Below are 23,574 nucleotides of genomic sequence, written 5' to 3'. Positions count from 1 at the left end.
ATTTGAATTTAAATTTTAAATATTAAATTTAAAACATGCATTTAAATGTATTTATTTGGATAGGATAAAAAGTTTTAAAAATAAAGGATAGAAGAGTTAAAATTTGAAATAAAAATAAAAAATGATAAATAATAAATTTATTTTTATTTTTTAATTAATAAGAGATAGAGTAAAAAATGAGAGACGATGTGAGAATAACAGAGATATCAATAATAATAAAAGAATGAAAATTATAAAAAATCATAATAAAATATAAATTTAAATTTAGATAAACTCTAAACCCAAAAAACTTTGGTATATTTAAATGTAGGAACCAAATTCTCTTATATTCAAATCCAAACACTGAAACTTAAATCCATCACCGCGTTGGTTATAAAAAAAAATCACCGCCAAGGGTTAACCGGAACGAAAATCTGGTTTTAATATTAAACAATGAGTTTTCTTCTCTCTTCTTTTTGTTTTTTGTTTTTGTTTTTTGGGTTTTTGTTTTTTGGTTTTTTAAATCTGTCTGCTCACTTTAATTAATCCCGTAAATTTACATGCTTGCTTGATATCCAATCTGTGTTGTGAATGGGAAAAGCCGAAAAATCCCAATTATTTCCTCCATAACATTTCCCCACTCGCCGCTTCAGATGCATAGAACTTGGACCGAATTGTTGTCACCAAGGATTTTCCTCATCTCTCCGGCCAATTTGCATATCTCAACTTTAGAGGTAGAAGAAGCACCCCATGGATCAACCCGCTGACAAGGCAGATGCGAATGGTAAATCTTGCTTCTCTCCGTTCAATTGAAATTTTCACTTTGTTAGGTTTCAATTCAATTAGATCTTCTTTGCGCGACCATCTTTCATTCCGAAATACATAACCAGTATTTTATTTTCGCTGAAGAAATTTTGGGTATATTTCTCTGGAACCGTTATTTAAGAGAAATTCTTGAAAAACAAATGTGATGTGAATTGTGGGTAAAGATGCTTACACACACATAGATACACACATTTTATTTTATTTGCCGTAATGTTTGTCCTGCATGCCCGGTATCATGATTTGCCTTCTATTAGTTTGTAGCAGTTCCTTGATACAGTTGAGGTGCAGTCCCTGATGAGATAGACCTGGTTAAAGAACTGAAGATAAAATGGAGCTTGATTTGAACGAGGAGCCCTTGGACCAAACCCCTACTTCAGTGATTGGATTTGATTCTATATTGGATGAGCTAGAATCTACCCATGACCATATAGAGGAGCGCATTAGGCAACTTGAAGCAGTAACGTTGAGAGCTAGGCAGCGTCAGAGGTGGCGACGGGGTCATGATTCAGTTCAAATAAATAACATTGTCGCAGATATGATGATGGTGCCTAGTGCTCAGGATGAACACAGGATGCCTCAAGAATATGGTGGGATTGCGGTCCAAGAGCAAACAGTTGTGTTAGCAGAGTTGACCAGAACTAATGCTCAAAATGAAGGTAGATTGGCTAGTGAAGAGGCTGGTGCAGTCCAAGAAAGAACGGTCAACAATAGGAAAACAGGCAAGAGGAACAGTTCCCATTTAGTAGCTCAAGCATTGGGCATGGATCCATATATAGATGAGACAGTGAGCACCACTGGGAATTTTTTTGATTGTAATATCTGTCTGGACATGGCAAGGGATCCTATTTTGACCTGCTGCGGTCATTTATTCTGCTGGCCATGCTTCTATCAGGTGTCGTTTGACTATTCAAATGTAAGGGAATGCCCTGTTTGTAAGGGAGAAGTCGCTGAAACAGGCATTATTCCAATATATGGAAGTAAAAACAACTCTAGCAACCATGAGTTGGAATTGAAAGAAAGTGGCTTCACTGTCCCTCCTCGGCCCCAGGCACCTAGGATTGAGAGTCTCAGACAGCAGCTTATAAGCAGGGGAGCATCTTCTTCTACAATCCAGGAGCTTAGGCGGTTTATTGGTGCAGCTGCAACTGATAGAACTCGTTTTTCAGTCAATCAACCTCACCATTCCCAGCCTCAAGCATTGCATGGCATGGAGACCAGAGTCAGGCAGCCTAATCGTTCACGTCTCCTTTCAAGGTTGTTAGTGGAAGGAGCTGCTTCATTTTCATCCCTTTCATCAGCATTAAATTCTGCAATGGATTCTGCTGAAAGATTAGTTGGAGACCTTGAAGCATATATTCATCCGCAGCAACCTCAACCCATAGGAAGCTCTAGAGAGCTGCTTCATCCTCTTCCTCATAATAGAGATTCACCTTCTAGCATTGCTGCTACAAACCAATCTGGGAGACTTATTCCAGATGTTGCTGCAAGCAATTCCGCTGCAAATGCTTCTCTTTCTCCTTTACATATGAATAATGATGCAACTGCTGTAATAGATTCAGGTATACAGACAACAGATAGCAGTGTACAGATTAGTTCAACAGAGCCTTCCTCATCTTCTAGCAGAACTGTTGTGACAGGACTTCCAGACCTTTACAATAGGGTTTCAAATGGGCGCAGAAGGAGAAGGTTAAGAAGATGATCTTTTCTGCGAGGACATACATGCGCCTCATGGACTGAAGGTTCCTAGTTTTTATACCTCAATATGTTTGATTCCTTTTCAGTTTCTATGTTTAAAGCAAATATATTTTCTAGTTTGTTTATCGTAAACAATCACTTTGATCAACTTCTAGGTTATGGCCATTATCTGGTTTACATATAAAAAGGTCTTTTACTGGTTTCGAGGACCACTTGAACTAACATGCTTTCAAAAATTGAATTTCTTACATGGAGGTTCTGGTCCTAGGTTTGAAGGGTCATGTATAGTTTAATTATAATCTTTAATAAAATTATCAAAGTGGCAAACAATATCCTCTCTTGTCCAATTTTTATTACAGATGGGGGATCTCTATCTTTCCGTAAGTTTCTTATGTTTGAGATTTTTTTCCCCACATTTTACCTGCATTATTATTGATTCATTCTTAATTAATAACCCATAAGGATCCCTTTGATCTGTTTCCCTACACTGTAGATCGATCATTTTCCTGTGAATATGACCAGAATATATAGATTCAAGCCTTCAGACAGCCTTTCATCAGAAGAAATTTTGGATTAACTTTGGGTCTGGAAAGGGCCTGTGACATCCTAACCTGTACAAATAGGATTGTTCGTTTTTAGCTGTTTGATAGAAAGTGAATTGCCTGCTGTGTGAACTTGAAGATGAGCCATTATTCACATCTAGCCTGCTGTTATCATTTTAGTATGTGGTGAAGTAGAAGTTTGAACTTCAAACTTCTTAACTACTACTAAAGACCACTGTTGTTTCTCTCTAGGTTATCCAGTGGTTAGAAAAATAGAATCGGTCTTCTCCTATCAGCATGTCTCATGTCCACAATGTGTTGTGTTTTCCTCCTGTCAAATCAAATTGACGGACATGCTTACATTCAGTGTATTTGAGGCCATGTTGGTGTGCCCCCAAACGTGGTAGGCAGAGAAGTAGCCAGGGCTGCTTCTTTGCAAACCTAGGTTTAGGGGCGTTTACGCAGACCTCAATAATTTAACTTAATGAGGTTTCAACACTCACAAAGCTACCTGCAGAATTGCGAAAGTATACCATCCCAGATCTTCGATCCTGAAGGCTTGTCTTGCATCACTTGGTATCCATCATAATCCTCTATGGCTTTCACAACTTTAACTGCCACACCATGTGGACCTGCAAAATCAGCCCCCACACACCTCCCATTTTTAGCTGCAGCCCCACCTAAGCCACTTTCAGCTCTTACGATCAACTCTTTTGTGGTGAAAGTGCACACAGCTTTAGCGTGCGACCAAAAATTAAAGAAATAGTGATGTAGCTGGCGGAGGAGGAAGAGAGTGAGAGAGAAGTTCGGTCAGCGTGGCGCGATGCATGTGAAGAAACTGATTTTAACGTAAATTTCGACTTTCAAGGCTATGGAAATGCCTTGATCACCTCACTTGAACCCTTGGATCAATCTGCTTTTGGATTTTCTCCACATATCATAATTAGGTGTGGGGTTTGTTACATTTTTTTTCTATCTTTCGCTGTATGAACCCTGTACATTTATTCTGTGAATGTAGAGGAGGATTCGAGCCAAATTAATCTTGGGCTAAAAAACATGGTCGCACATGGACAGAGACATGCTGACAAGAGAGATCTGTTAATGAGATAAACTCGAGAAATAATAGCATGGTAGTAGAGTAATGACCATTACTAGCATTTACATATTAAGCGTTTTTATTTTCTGTGGAAGTTTATTTCGATACATGCATGTAGTTAATTGTCATTATCACAATCTTCCAAAAATGCATAAATTAAGTTTATACAAACATCTCTCAAGGGAGAAATCTTGATGTAAAGATGCAAGCCTTCTTGGTGAGAAGTTGCAGCACAAGACATCCCTATGATCCCTGAATTGATGATGCCTTTGGGGCTGATATAATTGGACTCCATTATAGAGATATCTTTAGATGGTTTAAGCTAGTAATGAATGAACATGTTAATGATAAATTTTATTGGGAAATAATATTTGACGTGATTATTTGTATTTATTTATGATTAAATCTATTTATCTTTCAGTGTTTTTTAATTTCTTGCGAAATCGGATTTCTGCAACCATGCATGGATAGCTGAGATAGTTGCTTGCTGTCCCCAGTCTTTGCAAGCTTACAGCGGATTGAGCCAAGTTTTAGAGGGGTTAAAATTTGACAAAAGTGATGTAACTAGGCATCAGCGAGATTATTTAAATAACTTGATATGGTTATTTTAGTCTGTCATATGATTTTTCTTTTCCTTTTACCACTATGTAGGCTAATTATCATTTGAATTTTTAGCGGTTATGATCATAACAAATATTTAGATGCATTAAGTTCAACCAAATTGTATGATCAACTTTTTCTTGAAGAAGATTGTATGACTAACTTTACGAAGTAATTAATCCTGGCCTGGATATGACCCAATGGACCGAGATAGATGGCTTATGATTTTCAATATTCTCGTTTAAACAGTAATGTTTTGATTGCTTTTTGAATATGCTTTAGGATTTTGTTCAAATTAGTTAGCGTAGCTTCTTGTTTATACATCTATATCGCATATTGAATATTGATGATGATGATTTTATCCACTTGCAACGAGCTAGGTGTATATCTTTGGTATTTGCTCCCAAGTTATTCAATAAAAATAAGCTGTGAAAATTTAGGGAAAGAATTTATAGTTTGGCATTTAAGTTTAAAGAATATGGTGCAAGCTTTCCTTCACTTTTGTTCATATCTTGGTTGACACCCATTTACATTGCAATCAGAAGGGAGTGCATTTCAATTTTTAGTTTAATTTTAGCAAAATCGATACTATAATGACTTTTTTTCTTGGTTAAAAGAATCATGTATTAAAATTGTTTGCATTAATTGTTCCTCGTTCCTTGTTCGAATTGAGAGATGGAGCTCCCAAAGTTCTCCCTTCTGTCTTGTTTTAGTTTCCTATTTTCTCGCTGTCATCAATACAGCCTCTGTTTTGTTTTGTTTTTTAATTTTACAGAAAAAAATGTGAATATAAGTAGAGATTAAAAGCATAAATGAATCAAATAATTAGGTTTGTCTGCAATATAAATTGAATAATGATGATGATGATGCATCTTACAGAGAAAGAACGTGCTCATACGCACATGATTTTATGTTTCCCTCCATTTTCTTTCTTTCCTTTTTTTTTTAATGTTTTGTTTTTGTTTTTGGTTACTCTTCTCTGCATCTTTTTTCATTTTCCTTCCTATAAAAATGTAAACTTTTCTCTCATGTTAAAGTTTAAATATATCAAAATATAAACTTTTCTTTAGATGAGCGTAAAGCCGACTTGTAAGCTTATCAAGCCTATCTGTTTATAAATTTATATTATGTTTATATAATAAATATATATAAGCCAATGTTATTAAAATCAAATGGGGCATCAAACGAGGAAAGACTGTTTTAAAGGGAGTCATGCCAGCAGCACTATGACATGATGTGTTATATCAATATTCAGCCCATGACAATCATTTAGCTAATTGAGGGGGCTTTCCATTTTCATAGCAATGCAAGTAAGACTACAAGCTCATGTTTAATACTTCAATTTGACTATCGGATTCTACATGGCAAGGTGAACTAGGGCAGAGTTGAGTGTCGACCTGTTTGAATATTCTTTGCAAAAATTGACTTATAAAAAACCGATCTCAATCTAAAACTATAATTTTAGGATATCCATGTAGCTTCACAACCTCAATTATGAACTTTTCAACATCTTTTGAGATGCATGATAATGTCCTCCCAAACACATGGAATAGTTAATGGTTGTAACAGGCTAGCACCTAATGAGTGGGCATGTATGTACCAAGATGTAGCCTTCCACTCATTTTCTATCAGTAATGAGTTGTTGCAGAATTTTGTTCAACTTAGGACCAGCTTGCACCTCTTTTTCCCATTCTTCAACATCATTATGCTACTATAAGGAGAATCCCATCATCTGTAACGATTCTTCTTGTCTAGAAAGCGTATCATCTATCCTATGCTCTTTGCTAGGCTTATACACAATCTCAAATTTAAATCCCATTAACTTAGAGGACCCATTTTTGCTGATTCTCATCTATGGCTCTCTATTTGCAAGTATTTCGAGGCCTTTTGATAAGTATGGGTGACAAATTTGTGCCCATAAAAATAATTTCACCACTCCTTGACTGCCACCATAATAGTCATAAGCTCTCTTTCATCAATGGAGCATTGTTGAGTCCTATTCAAAATTGTAGAAAATAACTAAGAAATTTTATAATTTTTTATGTCCTTCTATGTCATTCTATGGTCAATTAGTAGTGAAAGTTAACTTTTATTTATTAACAATAAGGGTGGCATTGTATCGTTTTCAAAAATTGAAGAGTAATTTTGTATCAAGAATGAGTACAAGGTCACAAATAAGACTGGCAATTCAAACCAACCCGAATAGAAGTGAAAAATTTTAGGGCTGAGTTTGGAAGTTTAAAAAATTTTTTTATTTTGAATTTATTTAGGCCGGCAATAAACCTGAACCCATATAGGCTTAGCTCAAATTACTAATTTTTTTATTATTAATAAAATAAATTAAGAACTAAAAATATTTTTTAGATAAAATTGAAAATGGCTAAAAATAAAATAATATTTAATAATTTGGGTGTTTAGACTAGTTCGAAAGGTCAAGGTGTTACGGTCGAGCATGATTATATAGGTTTTTTTATATATTCAGATTAAGTTCATTTCAAATTGAGCCAAGGCCACCTTCATTATAGGTTATTATTCCAAATGCTCTTAAATTTATATTTTAGTGGTCAAATTGCTATTTAATCCAAATATATATTGTCATCACATGTCTGTCAATAACAACAACAACAATTTCAATTGGTTTTCATTAAGATATTTTTATAAAAATAAATTTCATGAATTATTGTTTTATAAAAATGTTTTTATTATTTAATTATTGTAAAATGTTTATCTTTATATATTTTCACATTTTTATAACATTTTCTCTTATTGACGAAACCAGATTATTTTCACAAGCTATTCAAAATAGCATCTCAAAATAACTAAAAATTTATTTTATAATATTCAGATTATTTTTAAAAATTTAAACTAACATAAAAAATATTATAGAATATTTAAAAAAAAGAAGTGATTTTTTCATAAAAAATTTAAACAAATGTCCCTTAATTAACGAAAAGGCCTAAAGACACACCACAAAAATTCATATCTTTAAACAAATATTCGTACATTCCACACACACACTATAATAATATTCGAAAGAATTTTGCTCCCTCATTAAAATTACCATTATTATTTTTCTATTTCCTGTAAAAAAAAAGTTGATATTATGTTTGCATTTCATTCTAGTTTTGAAAGTAATTAAATCCAAATCATCACATATCAATATGTATGTATAATACAAAATCAATAACATGTTGCATTATTATTCACAATATAATAATACTAGTAGTATTTATTTTAAAAAAAGGCATTACTCATCCCAAACTAAACATATACAATTCATTAAAATAAAAATATAATATCTGTGTGTGTATTTTGAAGGTCCGAAAGGGAGATATAAATGACAGTAAAATACTCTCATTACCTTTCTATTTTGCCTTAACTACATAAACCTTCATTCTATTTTGAAAACATACAAGTTATTCCAATCTATTAGGAATATTCTAAAAATATTATAAAAACTTATTTTTTTTAAATTAAAATTTATATTAAAACAAATTTTATTTACTACTTTACCCCTTACCCTAATAAATCATAAATTATATTAATTTAGACGGTTACATAATTTCATTGTAAAAAACATGTTTATAAATTTTAAATTTAAATTACTTATATAATGTGACGTGATTAAAAAAACGTGTTAGAAATATGTTTTAGCAATTTAAAAAAATAAATAAATAAGTTTCAATAAATTTGATAAAAAATAAAATTTTATAATACAATAAAAATTAATAAATTTATAATATAATAAAAATTGTAAAAATGTATTTATTATATTTTCTTAGTAGTATACAAAATTTTTTGTTGGCAAATATAAATTTTTTTGACAATTTTTATGTTAAATAAGGGTATTTTGGTTAAATTAAAAATTAAAAAATCAAATTTAATAATTAAATAATGATTGAATGATGAAAATATAATCTCAGATATACAAAGAATGTTTATGGAACCTATATTTTAATTTTAAGAGAGATTTATATAAGTTTTAAAAGTAAAAAAAAATTATATAAAAGTGATCCGTACATTTTTACTCTAAATGTAATGATTAGCTGAAACGAAAATGGCAAAGCAGTGCGCGGCGGCTGGAAGAAAAGCCGTTTACAATTGACATATGCATGACTAAGCTCCCGAGAAAAATAAAGAAAATATTCGAACACCTTACGTGTGCTTTATATATAATTGGATAAAAGATTGTTTTTATCTTTAAAATATTTTGAAGAGTTATGAATATCTATATTATTATGATGTGGTGTAAATTACTTCGAGAACTGCAAAAATTATAACATATAACATCTTCCATCAATTGAAACAAATGTTCAAAGTATAGCTTCTAAGAATGCCTTTGAATTATCAATGTTTAAATAAAAAAAGAAATCTATCAACCATTATCATCATAAAAAATAATTCATATTTTTAGATTTTGAAGTTGCTTCAATACAAAATCGACTTTATCCTAAGAATACCAAAGACCTTCTCTTCAAGTCTGTACTTATTATTATTTCGTTCATGAGTAGTTATCAACTTATAAGGCTTAAATATAGAATTATTCAGATCTGCCCATAATCAATATAGACTAGTTTGGATTTTCATTTTGAGACATTTAATATAATTCAACCTATTTTTAATTTTTTATTATAATAAGTTGTGTTGGATTTTTTTTATATACAAAAGTTGATTACCCAAATGTTGTGCCAATCAAAAATTTAAAATATCAATTACTTTTTTAAATAAATTTTAGAAACAAAATTGGATTTTAACACTTAAGAAAAAGTTCACTTTAATCAAATATTATTATAGAGTGACATTACACAATTTTTAAAATAACATTGTGTCAATTGAAAGTTAAAGTTATTAATTACACCTGTCAGAAAATTTTTAAGACAAGTTTACCCTTTAATTTTTTTTAAAAATATGTTAGTGAACCAATCTTTTCTATTTAAATTAATTTGGATAAAAAAATAATAAAATCCATCAAATTTTCGAAATAAATTAACAGAATTTACTCTCTTAATCGCATCATCAATTTCAACTCAGGCAATCATTATAGCTTTCTTGTCAATCTAACCTATGTAGCACTAATTGAGCTTTCTTTTTATTCTTTTTAAATGTTAGAAATTTAGAACCTTTTTTGGATAAATTGTGTTCCCACGTTCCATTGGAAAGGGGGAAACGTGTTTGACTTGTGCGTGCATACATATAATATAAAATCTATATCAAATTACACTTTTGATATATTTATGAATGCGAGCAAGCTTTATGTCCCCTTTTTTTATTTTTCCAAAAGTTCCATCCCCATTATTTATATTTTGCTTGACAGAAATATTTTATCTATTCAATATATATTATTTTTATCTTTTTGTCATAATATTATTCATTTCGTATTTATATTTTTATTTTCAAGCTTCAATTATTAAAATAAGTATAAATGACATGATAGTTAATAATATCTCTCCACTTTTGGGTAAACCCGAGAGAATGTCCATGAAGCAATTTGATGATCATTGAAAAAAAAAACGCAATGAAAATAATTATTTAAATAAGTTTTTATTTGACGCTATAAAAACCTCTTTCATTGACATAATAAAACAATATATATTACTTTCTTCATCTCAAATTATAAAATATTTTTACATAAAATTTTACGTGCCACTAGACCTTATTAAATACACAATAGCTTTATCTTTTTTAAAAAATATAAAATTTTAAAAATACACATCATTTAATATATTAAAAAAAAGATAAAAATTAATTATAAAAAGAAAGGATAATATCAAAATTGATGTATTTAATAATAATTTAATATATTCAAAGTATCTTATATTCTGGGATGAAAAAACTTTAAAAATATTATATAATTTTGACATAGAGAGTATTTCATAGTGTAACATGTTATTTATGACTTATAAGTAGTATGTTGTTATAGGTTTTATATTGAATATTGACATTAAAAATACAAAACAATTAATCTATAAATCTGAAAAAAAAAAATTCAAACTTTATTGAAAAAAATAATGAAGGTGACATATTAAATTTTAATATCACTTTTTTATTTTTTTTTTTTTTATATTCAATATTTTATTTTCTCATTATTATTCTAATTATCTTTAGGTGGGTACCCATGCATGATTTATGATCACTACACTAATTATTAGCTTTCATATATGAGAGTCTTTTTGGTCAAGATTATTGATTGAAGACATTAAAATGATAAGCGTCGGAGGAAACAAAATGCTTAAACAATTATTCTTTATATAATTTTGTTTCTTTTCTCTCATCGTTTTCTTTTCTTTCCCTATTTGTTGTAAATTTATATAAGCCAGAAGTTGGTCAGCAGTATTAATTAGTTTGACGTAACTAATCATGCATGTCTCCATTTTAAATTTGTGGCAACACACACACACACACACACACACACACACACTAGTGATTCTTAATTATTAGCATTTATTTAATTGCACTAAAGCAAAAATGTAACCCCAATCACTTCATTTGCTTGCCACTAGTACTCCAATTACTCAATGACTGATTGAAACGCATGCTCGGAATATTTCATTTTAATAATTAATCTTTAGAATCGTGGGTTAACTATATATAATTATACGACCATGATATATAAATATGGCTTAGAATTTTAGAACCCTTTTTCCTGTCTGAATATATGATATTATTTCCAAGGACGATTGATATTAATTATAATATGTGCAGAGATGCAGTTAGTTCAATTGAAGGTTTAACATTAATGATTGAAAAGATTTGACTAAAAAATGGGATAAATGTTAGGTTCAGACACTAATAATGTTAATTTATCATAATATTATTTATACCATTACTGTTACATCAAACTTTCCATTGGTTCCTAATATTGATGCTTATAGCTAAACCTACGTACCTAACAAATCAGATTATAGATGATCAGAGGCACTCATAAATTCCAAATTATTACTATACGCCGGACCTTTTTTTATTATTATTATTTATAACTCTGAGTTTGTTGGATAGAAATTGAAAAATTTTGTTGAGTTGATTTTAATAGTTTTATGTATTACAAAAGATGATATAATTTATCATATCAAAATCATTTTTTAATACAAGACTGACATTTGTTAGGTTATATCATAATGTGATAATTCCTCATATATCCCCAACCAAAGGATGGATAGATGGATTAATTATGTGGAAGTATCCAATACGTGGCTTGTCTAAATGCATAATAAAATATATCAAATATTAAAATGAAAAACTAAACCGTTCATTAAAATAGCTTAATAAGCAAGGTACATAGTAATGATTAAGGATAGTGATCAATACCAAATTTTTTGTCGTATAATATTATACGTCATTCTTATGTGTCTATTCTCAATCATTATTTAAAGATATCACTTAATTAATTTAGTGATCCACCGAACACTGTGTATCATAAAGGGATGAATATTGATCCAATATATTAATAAGAAGTTAGCTCACAGACCCTCTGATCTCATATATAAACAGAAGTGATTGTTTCATAAAGCTTAAGAAAATTTATTCTTAATTATGTTTAAGATTTAGTTTTTAAATGATAACGATAATCATGTATTGCCGCATGAGAATAGGTAGAATTTGCTTGTATTTAAAACTATACTAAATTTTGTGTGAGTTATTACTTATATACTTCCTCCATCTATATATATAAAATATTTTTAATCTAATTATGAAAAAAAAAATTGATTATCTAATTAAAAATATAATAATATTTTAATTTTGTCCTTAATTATTATAAAAAAATAAATTTATTTTTTAAATTAAATTAATAAGGATACTTTTTTTAAATTTAATAAAGATATAATAATTCATTCATTAAAAAATATGTTAACAATTTTTTATATTTAAAAATAAAAAATATTTTAAAAAATATTTTATATATAAAGACGTAACGAGCATAAGATCAAGGGAATATATTATAAGGACGCCTAAATCCATAAGCTTCTCTTTGAGCTATAAATGATGTCTTGACTTTGTGATTTTCTGACACTCAATTGACCTAATTTGTTATAAAAAAATTATATGTAACAAAAATTAAAGTGAGTCTCATATATTTATACAAGTTATACTTTTAACATTATTCTTACCATCAATTTCGCCACTTATTATATTGTTCTTCCTTTTAAATATTTGACTACAATTTTATTAAACGTAATTATTTGCACAATTTCAATACTTTTTTATTATAATTAAACTATTTTATGAGAACTATATTTGAGAATATCTTCAAACTTTTTTCATAACTATGATAAAAATTACATCAAAAGAGACTTAGTAAGTCTGTACAAATATAGAAAATACTCTACAAACAATTGCCCCCAATTAAATTTGACCCTAACCTAATCAAATAGTCATATGAAAAAGTTGTCTGGCTTTGGAGAGGGAGCGTATATTATAGGATAAAAAGAGCGGATATGTTCTTAAACTATAAGTCAATGAGTATCTCAAATTTTAAATGTTATGGAAAATAGTATAATATAACTTTTACTATTAACAAAAATTAATTTTAATTATTAATTGATTAAAAAATAATTTTAAAAATTATAAAAAGGGACAAAAAATTATAATAAATGACTCAAAAATTTTATACAAAAATCCAAAAAATTATAAAAAAAAAGACTAAGAAAAAATCTATGGTAACCTTTTCTTTTATAATTTTTTGAAGTCATTTTTTAATTAATTAATAATTAAAGTTAACTTTTATTAATGATAGAATACATATAGATAGTATTGTTTTTAAAAATTAAAATAATATTATATTAAAAATAAGTTTAGGATCACAAACGTTTCCACACCTTTAATTTAAGGACTAATATGTTTTTTGACCTTAGTATTCATATTTATATTGATAATAATAATAAAAATAAAAATAACAAAGTGGTGGTTATTTTCGGAGGGAAATATGATAGAATGTCATATTCTGGTGTTGGTTAAAGAAATGTAGTTAAAGGAAAGAGGGTGATGGGATCCGTTTCCAAAGAGAGAGTGATTATGTTGTTCCCTCTGGGTCCCTTCTTTAATGCCTCTGTGGTCCCCACTTCCAACCTTAGGTGGCGCTTGTGGGCGCCACTGCTGCTGCCGCCGCCTCCTCATCACTTTTCAGCCCAAAACCTATCCTCACGCCTCTTCCATTATGTCTACTACTAACTCGTATTCTCTAATTACTTTTATTTTACAAAGGCAAAAATGAAAATATATATATATATATATAATCACTAAAATATTTGTGACAAATTATCTGAAATTCTCCAGTAAAACTTATAGACAAAAAATGGGTTAGAATGCAGCATATAAAAGGCTGATCTTTCATATTCTGCATTTTAGATTGTATTTTCTACATTTTTTTCTTTCATGTTTTTTTTTAGAGAATTATAAATCCTTCGCTATTTCTCAAATATCTTTGCCATTACATCCTTATTCTCAATGTGTGCTCCAATGTATATTACCAACATGACATCTTGAGATAAAAACTATCGATGGGCTATAAAAAATTGGGTTATGTTATTTATGATTTACTATAAAAGAATATCGATTGAATTTTATACAAAATATTAAATCCATGGATTTGTTTACAATGTATAATTTCTAATGAATTGTGAATAATGAATTAATACAAAATATAGAGTAACATTTACTTGAATGGGTACTATTTGTATACTATAAGCTTTGCAACTTTTTCTAGGTTATATATATAATTTATATGTAACTTTTTTTTCATCCCATGCTTGACATGGAGAAATTGTTTCCAGTTTAGAAAGGGGGATTAATATTGAATCATCATCATCATTATCCAAAACTCGGTCTTCATACATAGATCATAATAGTAGGTTTATTATTAGTGAATTTGCTTGGAATTTATTTCATTACAATGGTTTTTATTATTTACGTTAAACTAATTTTTATAAATAATATCAGATTAAAAGATATAGTCCTAAATTATGCATTGCATGTGAAACAGTAATATTCAAGGAGATACTATACAAAACAATACAGGAAAAAGATGTAAATATTGGCTTGCAACTCAAAGCCTTGCTTGTATTTCAGTTTAAATTATAGTGTAAATTAAATACAAAAATGTAGAGGAAAACTTTGAAGTAAAAAGATTGATAAATTTAAAAATGAAATGATGGGCATGGAGCCCAAAAGCAAGTTTAGCTTTGTCTCTTACTGAAAAAAAATTGCCACTTTCCAAATATATCCTACATAGTACTTCCTCTATTCCCTTGATATAAGTTGAAATTTAAATAAAAACCACAATTAGGCAATGAAAAAGAATGCATTATTAAATATTTAGAGTGTAATTTATAAGAATTTTTTTATAAAAAGTATTTTTGAAAACATTCATTGATTATACTCAAAAATCTATATTGGAACTTATCTACAAAGACAAAATAAAATTGAAAATTAGAACCGAAAATAGCTTATACAGTTTTTGATCTTGTATAATAATAATTTTTCAAGAATTTATACATCATCGTACAATAATTATAGTAAGTATCTACCATTCCTTATCTTATACTTCTCTTATTCTATTTATAAGACACAAAGAGAAAAAAATTTAATTTTATTTATAAAATACTTGTCAATTCTCAAGATTTTTCTTTACATATTTATTCTTATTAAATATTGTAAATAAAAATATCAATAATAAAATTTAAGAATATTTATTGAGAGTAAAGGAAAAAATTTATTAAATATTAAGATAAAATTAATGAGATTTAATTTTTTTAATTTTAATAAAATATATTAAAAATAATTTATAAATAAAATTAAAAAGTATTTAAATAACGTGTGAATTTGTATGAATGCTTTTTATCTTGGCTCCCACCCACAATTGAAAATAGTGCTTCACGTGTGAGTTTGTCAACTCTGGTATGCTTACAGCTTTCTTGGTCAAACTATCCTCTTCTTGTACACACTCGCAACAATATTCATGTTTCTCTCAATGTTTATATAATTAATAATATTTAAAATAAACCGCCAATTGGTTCTTTTGTATCGAAAAGCAAAAAATATATTATTCCAAAAAATCAAAAGCGACCATCTGGGTCGTCCCATGATCATCCAAGACGCTGATCAATAATTATAAAGACTCTTTTCAAGGGCACCTTCTCACTCCAAACCTCCTTTCTTCTTTTTCCACCTTCCTCTCCTCCTCCTCCTCCTCCTCCTCCTTCATTTTCTCTATTTATCTCTCTCTCTTCTCTGTGGGTTATTGCTTAAGCAGACTCTGAGATGGAGCTTGGTTTGAGCTTGGGAGATCACGCTTCAAAGCCTTCTGAAACTTCCGGCCTTCTGGGATTAGGCTTCACCACTTTATCCATGGGCCCTATCTGTACAAGAGCATCAAATCGACAGCACGAAGAACCAGAAGAGAAAGAAGCTAAAAAGCAAAAGGGAAAACAGAGTGTCGAAGACCACGAAGATAGACCTGAATATGTTCAGCTTGATCTTCTTCCTCACACTCCAGTCGCTGTTTCTCGCACTAACCCACCTTCCCAAATCTCATTTCCATGGCCTCCTTCTGAAAATGGTGAGCACCCACTTCTTAAATCTTCCCAAAAAATCGTTCTTTAGCGGTTTAACCTCTGTTTTTGATATCGAAGACTCTGTTTCTGACATGCAGGAAGTTCTTCAAGAGGCGTGGATATGAATAGTTTGCCTCCGCCGCTGGCGGCGGCGGCAGCGGCGGAGGAAGATGAGGCAGCGATGTCGTCGTCTCCGAACAGCGCTGCATCGTCGTTTCAGATGGATCTCGGTGTGTTTAACAGAGGAGGGAGTAGTATTAGCGGTTGCAAGAGGGATTATGATGGAGAGGTATATTATCAAAGGGCTGCTTCTTCAAGAGCAAGCGATGAAGACGACAACGTTGGTAGTACGAGGAAGAAGCTAAGGCTGTCCAAGGAACAATCTGCTTTTCTCGAAGAGAGCTTCAAAGAGCACAGCACCCTCAACCCAGTAAGTATCTAGGAGAATCTCAAACTGGTAACTGGTATCTCCTACGCATGCGTATCTGTAAATTAAATTTCCTCTAATTTTCTTCCTAAATTTTACGGTGCAGAAACAGAAACTTGCTCTTGCAAAACAGCTCAATCTTCGCCCTCGCCAAGTAGAAGTCTGGTTCCAAAACAGAAGAGCAAGGTATGTATCTATATATATTATATATATGCACCCAAAAAGAACTTCTTTTGCTGGAGATAACCAAACTGGGTTGCTGGGTTTGGACGTGCAGGACCAAGTTGAAGCAGACAGAGGTAGACTGTGAGTACTTGAAGAGGTGTTGTGAGACACTAACTGAAGAGAACAGAAGGCTTCACAAAGAGCTTCAAGAACTGAGAGCTTTGAAGGCTAATTCAAACCCATTCTTCATGCAGTTACCAGCCACTACCTTGACCATGTGTCCCTCTTGTGAGCGAGTCGCCACCAACAATTCCTCCGCCGTCGCCGCCACGGTTGTTACTTCCTCTGCAACTCCCTCTACCACCAAAGTCACCGAAACAAGGGCCGCCATTGAACCTGCGTCATCCAAAGCCATTGGATTCCCTCTAAGCAAACCCAAGTTCTATCCTTTTGCTCATACCAAAACCCACCATCCTCATCCATCCTCACCCTCTTGAACTCAATTTCGTGGAATTGAGCTGCTGATAAGCAGAACTTTATAGATTTGATCAAATTCGGTATTGAGTGCTACTGATTCATGCTGGAGTTGATGATGATCTTCCCAGAAGATTTATTCTTGTACATAGGGGTGTTCTCTGATGACGATGATGGTGAGACTGATAGCTTTATTGGGTTTACTGGGAGTTTTGATATTGATTGGATTTTTCTTTCTTTTGTTATAATTTTAGTTGTTGTCACTTGGATCACGCCACATGTTTCTGGATTTTCATCAGATGTAAAAGCTAGAAAGAGAAGTAATAGACAGTGAAAACAGAAATCATAGAGGGAATGAATTATACAGGGATCTCATACTGATAATCTGATATTATATATTCGTTGTTGAGGGGACTGGGGAGAGAGATGAAGATTGAGATTTGAGATCATCGATCAGAATCTTGAAAATCTTGAAATTTGTGGAGTTAGGTGATTAATTAGAGAGAGGGAGAGATAGGTGGGGGGTGTAAGGTCAGGTCATAAGGGTGAGGTTGAAGGCTACTTTTCAGAAAGAGGAAGACTTTAATTCATGAATTGGTTTGCTTTGTAATGATTTCATTCTTCTTAAAGGCGTGAACCTACACGAAGGCCTCAATCATTCGTCATCACCATACTTTCTGGGCATGGCCGCATCATTCGCTAAAGCTACGTCAACAAAGTTCGAGATCACTTCCATTTGTGAAAATCCCACTTGGCAACCCCACAATTTTATTAAATTTTTCTTACCTTGCTGTTTTATCTCCCAACTTTTCTCTTATGGCATCACTTGGTGAGTTGGTGTCCTAAAATATTGACCTCTTCAAATTAATCTAAATCCTATTGTGTGAAATCTTTATTACTAGCTGCGGTGGTTGCATATCATGTCTAGTTATAAGTTGGGGGGATGATAGTTAAATTTTAAAATAGAAAATTAATAATAGTCAGGCCTTTAATAATTTTTTTTAAAATAGTTTCCATCCAATTCAAGAATTTCAATTATAAATAAAAAAATTTAAATTTTAAATATAACTTTCAACTTACAATTATAATTTAACTTAATGTTTCTAACTCATTTTTTATAAAATTTTATTAGAAGCTTAAATGTCAGTAATTTTTTTTAAATTTTATTGTCCTTTCTAATAATTTTGCTGGTGTTGTATGAAAATATAATTTAGGTTTGGTCTAAACTAGTTTATTTGGGAAAATACAGAATATATTAGTGATAAATTAATGACGAAGAATACTCTACAAGGAGTTGCATGAGATATGGTTAAAAGTGGGACATGAGAGGGAGCATGGTCATAACCATGTCTGAAAAAGAAGGGTGTCCTTTTTGGAACCCCAATAATGAGGGGATGAAGCGGTGAAGTACACTTTTCATTAATCAATCACTGTGTCTATCAATCCCTTTGCATTTTTTCACATGTTCTCTATCTTGTCCTTATTTTATTCTAAATTTTGTTTACAAAATCTTATTGCCCATCTGACATGTAATTGTTTTTATTATAATATAAATTATTATTAATTAATTTATATTGTTAAAAAAAATTAACTAAAGTTTTGATTTCCTAAAACTTTTTGCATTTTTTTAGTAAAATAATTATAACATTAACTTATTTAAAACACCATCACTAATTACTTTGTATGGTATGAAATATAATAAAGTAAGACTATATTTATATATATAACTTATTTAATATTTTATATTTTGGATAGAATATGATTTCTAAAAAATGTCCGTAATAGAACACTTGTTTAGTGGTTGAAAATATGAGACATTTTATAGTTTATTAAATGCTTCCCCCCCACCCCTAAAATGACATTATTAGATTAAGCGTGAGAGATAATTTTAAAATATATAATAAAAAATTCACCCAATAAAAAATACTTTCTTTTGCGATTAGTATTACCTATTTTTTCAATTACACCTTTATCCTATTTATTAAATGATGTTCTTAAGAAAAATGACTAGTAATTTGTATATTAACTGTTTGATGGCTCATTCATTAATGAGGATATAAAAGAAAAAATTTAGTAAATGCATCAGATGAAATGTGTTCTTTTTGCCCAATCAGATCAGATAAGATTTGTTTGTTAATAAGACAAAATCCCAAAACTTTCTTATTAAAAAATGGAGGGAGTTTATTCTTGCTCCTATAAAACATGCATTTTTACAAAGAAAAAAGTATTTGATTTTCAAAACGATTAAAGAAAAAAAAAAGTAATAATCCATGAATCATGAGTGCAAGTGTGCAACATCGATACGTTTTTCTGACATTTTTTGACCAACTTAAGAAATATTTAATTACAATTATATTTTCTAATCACAAAGGGCAAGTTTGAATTTTAATTGATATGTTAATCGGTTGTATTATATATACACTCTAATGTCGACCTTTTGGGGACCCTTATTCATGTTGTGATGATTAATTCCACTTCAATCAATTTAAAACGTTTATATCGCCGTATACTAAAAACTAAAATAATCAGACTATAAGGAAAACTAAAATAATCAACCGATTTATTGTGTTTTTCACGAGACCTTCAATATTAGAACCCACAGAGATTTCTATTCTTTTCACAATGAGAAATTATTATTTAAAAAAATACAAAATAAATAAATAAATAAATTATACTCACAAAATCCATTACCATTAGTGACCCCAGCGTTTGAGCATGTCTGCGTGATATTAATAATAAGTAATCAATTATAATTGATTGGAATTAAAATTATTTAATTAATTCTTGTATCCATACCAATGTTAAGGACTCCCTCTCGTCCTACTCATGAGACAAAGAGAAAATATTTTTTTTATCATATTTATAAGTTATTTTATTAAATTTTATTATAAATTTCTTCATTTGATCTCTATTGAATGTTGAAAAGAAAAAATATATTGTTAAAATATGTATATTTAATAGTAATAAAGTTAAAAAATTGTTAAATTTCTAGACATAATTAATAAATTTTAAAATTTTTCCTAATTATGGTGTAATATATTGAAAGTGCTTTATAAATAAAATTAAAAAAGTAGAAGATGAGAGTTTAGCCGATAAATAATACTACGAGTAACGATCAAGCATGATAAAACCAAACAATTAATCATTTAATCCTTTTATTTTAATTTAATTACTATCCACTTTCTTTGTGTAAAGTGCTTTATAAATAAAATTAAAGAAGTAGAAGATGAGAGTTTAGCTGATAAATAATACTACGAGTAACCATCAAGCATGATAAGATCAAACAATTAATCATTTAATCATTTTATTTTAATTTAATTACTATCCTCTTTCTTTGTGTCATTTTATATTTGCAAGAAATAATTGAAATTCGAACCATGATAATTGCAACATCCTTCAGCCACAAGTGGTGATAATTTGCCCTAAACTTTTTTATGGTCAAAATTTTCCTCCTATTTCATTTATGAACTTATTTAATGTTGAAAAAGGTATGCTAATTTACTCCAATCATGTGAGATAAATAATTACGTCAGGCATGATGCAGTTTTTTTTATAGGACATAATTATCCATCTAATCAAGTTGACTTTTCAATCCCTCCTCTCGCCAATTTCCTTCTTTTCCCCCCTGATTTTTCAATTTCCCCCAAATCATGGCATGGGGGTAAAGGGGTCTAGTTCTGTAACTATTGCAATTTTAAAAATTAAAGATAATCGGCAGTTATAAAAAGAAATTAGACAAAAAAAACTACATAATATATCAAAGACATCCTTGAATTCTCATATATTTATATTTTATTTTACTATCAGAAAATTAAAGAAACTCAAATTTTAAAAATAAGATGTCATTTTTATTGACGATCTTAGATAAAATATGCACTTCAATAGTACTGTAGAAACGCGGGAAGAGAAAGAAAGGATAAATCGATTGAAAAAATGGATAAGGAATAGGAAAATGACAAAAACACACGTGATTTTGTATTTGTATTTTACTAAGTAATTCAAATTAGTGTGCGATGCTCCCACAACAATACTCTCTTCATCTTAAATTATAAGATAATTTTAAATCAAATTTCACATATCAATAAGTATCATTAAATATACTTAACAATTTTATCTTTTTAAAATAAAAATATAAATTTTTTAAAATGTCCCATCACTTAACATATTAAAAAGAAAAGTGATGAAAATTAAGTATAAAAAATAAAGGATAATATTAAAATTGATGCATTTAATGAAACTTTAATTTATTTAAAGTGTCTTATATTTTAAAATAATTTTTTTTTAAAATATCCTATAATTTATAATGGAGGGAGTTAAATTTTATCAACACTTGAAAATTTATATTTGACCATAAATAAACAAGACAATGAGTTAAATAGCCATTTATATAAGGATGTTTTTTCTATACATCTTGTGCCTACGTTTTTAAAAGTTGATCAATTGATGAATCGACAACATCTATAATGTATTGCCACATGAGATATTTACTGGGCAAGAAGATTTGGGCTATTTAACGAATTCGGATCCCATAATTTGTGAGGTGTATACAACACCCAACAAATAATGAAATTTTGTGTATGTAAAATAAAAATATAAATGCATGGAAGAGTGCATGCGTGGGCTATCTCTGTGAATTGCCCATGTCAAGGCATGCGTGTTAATGTCACACTCACGAAAAGGACACACAACACACAACACACAGCACATGGCATGGAAAAGGCACAAATGTTTGAAAATTTGTGGCTAATAATAATAAAAACGTTGGAAAGTGATACGAATATTAATGAAAATGTAACAACCAACATAGGGACCCCATTTCCCACAAGGATCCTCGTTGGAACTCCAAAGCCAAAAAGCTTGACATCACCTCTCTAAATATATGAAATCTCAACTCGATCGTCCCATTATTAATGCATATGTCACGCAATTACCCTATCATTTTATTCAACGTTCTCTCTCTTTTTTTCACTTCTCCTTTCACATTTCAACTCTTCATGAGGGTGGGATATCCGAATCAACGCAGCAACGAAATAAGTCTCATGCCGAATAAAATTAGATTAACAATAATATATAAGTGAAAACATCTATAAACTTAATGTATTAAAACAAAAATTAATTTACAAGTCCTTATCATATTTTTAAATTTAAAATTAAGGTTGTTGTAGTTTATGGTACTTTAATCAAATTTTTACAGTTTGATTGATTAGTTATAATAATCCCTGAAAATTAAAATTATTAATAAATATTTCATTTTTTTAAAACAAGACTTTTGGAATTTATACTCGTAGAAAATTTGATTTATAACTTTTTGCTAAGAAAAATAAAATTTAATTTAATACAATTTTTATATTTTTATTAATTTTTTTAAAAATTATTTTGAAGATATAACCTAATTATATCAAATTTGAGTGATAAAAATAATAATTAATTCTAAAATTATATAATATTTTAATAAAAATATAAAAGCTTTTTATTTCATTTTTTAAATTGAAGACCTTAATTAATATATTAACATATTCAATTGATCAAACTATAAGGGTTTAATTAAAATAAAATAAATTACAAGAACATAATTCAAAGTTAAGAGAAATTAACAAGGACTTGCAAATTATTTTTTTTCCTAAAATGTTAATTGTATGCCTTTTTATTTATATTACATATGTAAGTGGTAGAAAATAAAGATAGAGATAAGTATATTATAAAAATCTAAGTCAATCCATCTAGTTAAATTGATAAACTGATAAACAAGTGTTTTGATTGATTTAATAAAATGTTTTATTTATAACTAATTTAATTATAATTTATTTATAGTTTTGACTTTTGATCAATACCACTTGAACTAATAGATACCTTGATCGGTTCAAGGAATGATATGGTTTTCAGTGCTTTGGATATAACTCTAAAAGAACAAACTAAACTAAAATTAGATAATTATTAGACGGATATAGCTTTTGAAAAAAATATATCATGGGATATACTTTGAGAATACTATATTGTACTATGGAGCATGGACAAGTGAGAGGTAGATACATGTCTCGTGCATATCTGATCAATTTACAAAAAGTATGATGAGATATATAAGGTGGGAAGTAATTAATTAAGGATTATGTTGTAATCATGTATAGTGATTGGCTTAATTAAATTAGGGGAAGAGAGTTCAGTTCCGAGGTAATGGATCACCTCCACAGCTCATGACAAGTTAAGTGGGGAGGGGGACCAGAGGGA

The 23,574-nt window shown here is 29.7% G+C and overlaps 2 protein-coding genes across 4 annotated transcripts; both read left to right on the top strand.

Moving 5' to 3' along the window:
• Positions 1–541: 541 nt before the first annotated feature.
• Positions 542–4,938, top strand: LOC129316224 (uncharacterized). Of its 3 annotated transcripts, none has more exons than XM_054960535.1 (3): positions 542–763; positions 1,069–2,543; positions 4,559–4,938. In XM_054960535.1, exon 2 carries the CDS (start codon positions 1,133–1,135, stop codon positions 2,501–2,503), a length of 1,371 nt encoding a protein of 456 aa, XP_054816510.1. In that variant the 5' UTR covers positions 542–763; positions 1,069–1,132; the 3' UTR covers positions 2,504–2,543; positions 4,559–4,938. The 3 variants fall into 3 exon arrangements, with proteins under 3 accessions (XP_054816510.1, XP_054816512.1, XP_054816509.1); XM_054960537.1 differs by having other exon boundaries at positions 1,066–2,543; XM_054960534.1 differs by having other exon boundaries at positions 1,059–2,543.
• A 10,935-nt stretch (positions 4,939–15,873) lies between these two features.
• LOC129315961 (homeobox-leucine zipper protein HOX11-like) lies at positions 15,874–18,238 on the top strand. The gene is made up of 4 exons (XM_054960148.1): positions 15,874–16,288; positions 16,382–16,713; positions 16,817–16,896; positions 16,988–18,238. Exons 1-4 carry the CDS (start codon positions 15,991–15,993, stop codon positions 17,370–17,372), a joined length of 1,095 nt encoding a protein of 364 aa, XP_054816123.1. The 5' UTR covers positions 15,874–15,990; the 3' UTR covers positions 17,373–18,238.
• The last annotated feature ends 5,336 nt before the right edge of the window (positions 18,239–23,574 follow it).

The sequence above is a fragment of the Prosopis cineraria genome, unplaced genomic scaffold (assembly GCF_029017545.1).
Source record: "Prosopis cineraria cultivar Desert tree isolate PC_DT_omini unplaced genomic scaffold, ASM2901754v1 PC7, whole genome shotgun sequence".
NCBI classification, from domain to species: domain Eukaryota; kingdom Viridiplantae; phylum Streptophyta; class Magnoliopsida; order Fabales; family Fabaceae; genus Prosopis; species Prosopis cineraria.
Note: the sequence above shows the minus strand (reverse complement) of the source record. Positions and strands in the feature narration are given on the sequence as shown.

Coding starts and splice junctions, on each gene's coding strand:
- LOC129316224 (XM_054960535.1), top strand. CDS start 1,133: ATGGAGCTTGATTTGAACGAGGAGCCCTTGGACCAAACCCCTACTTCA.
- LOC129315961 (XM_054960148.1), top strand. CDS start 15,991: ATGGAGCTTGGTTTGAGCTTGGGAGATCACGCTTCAAAGCCTTCTGAA. Junction 16,289..16,381: donor ATGGCCTCCTTCTGAAAATG/GTGAGCACCCAC, acceptor TCTGACATGCAG/GAAGTTCTTCAAGAGGCGTG. Junction 16,897..16,987: donor TTCCAAAACAGAAGAGCAAG/GTATGTATCTAT, acceptor TTGGACGTGCAG/GACCAAGTTGAAGCAGACAG.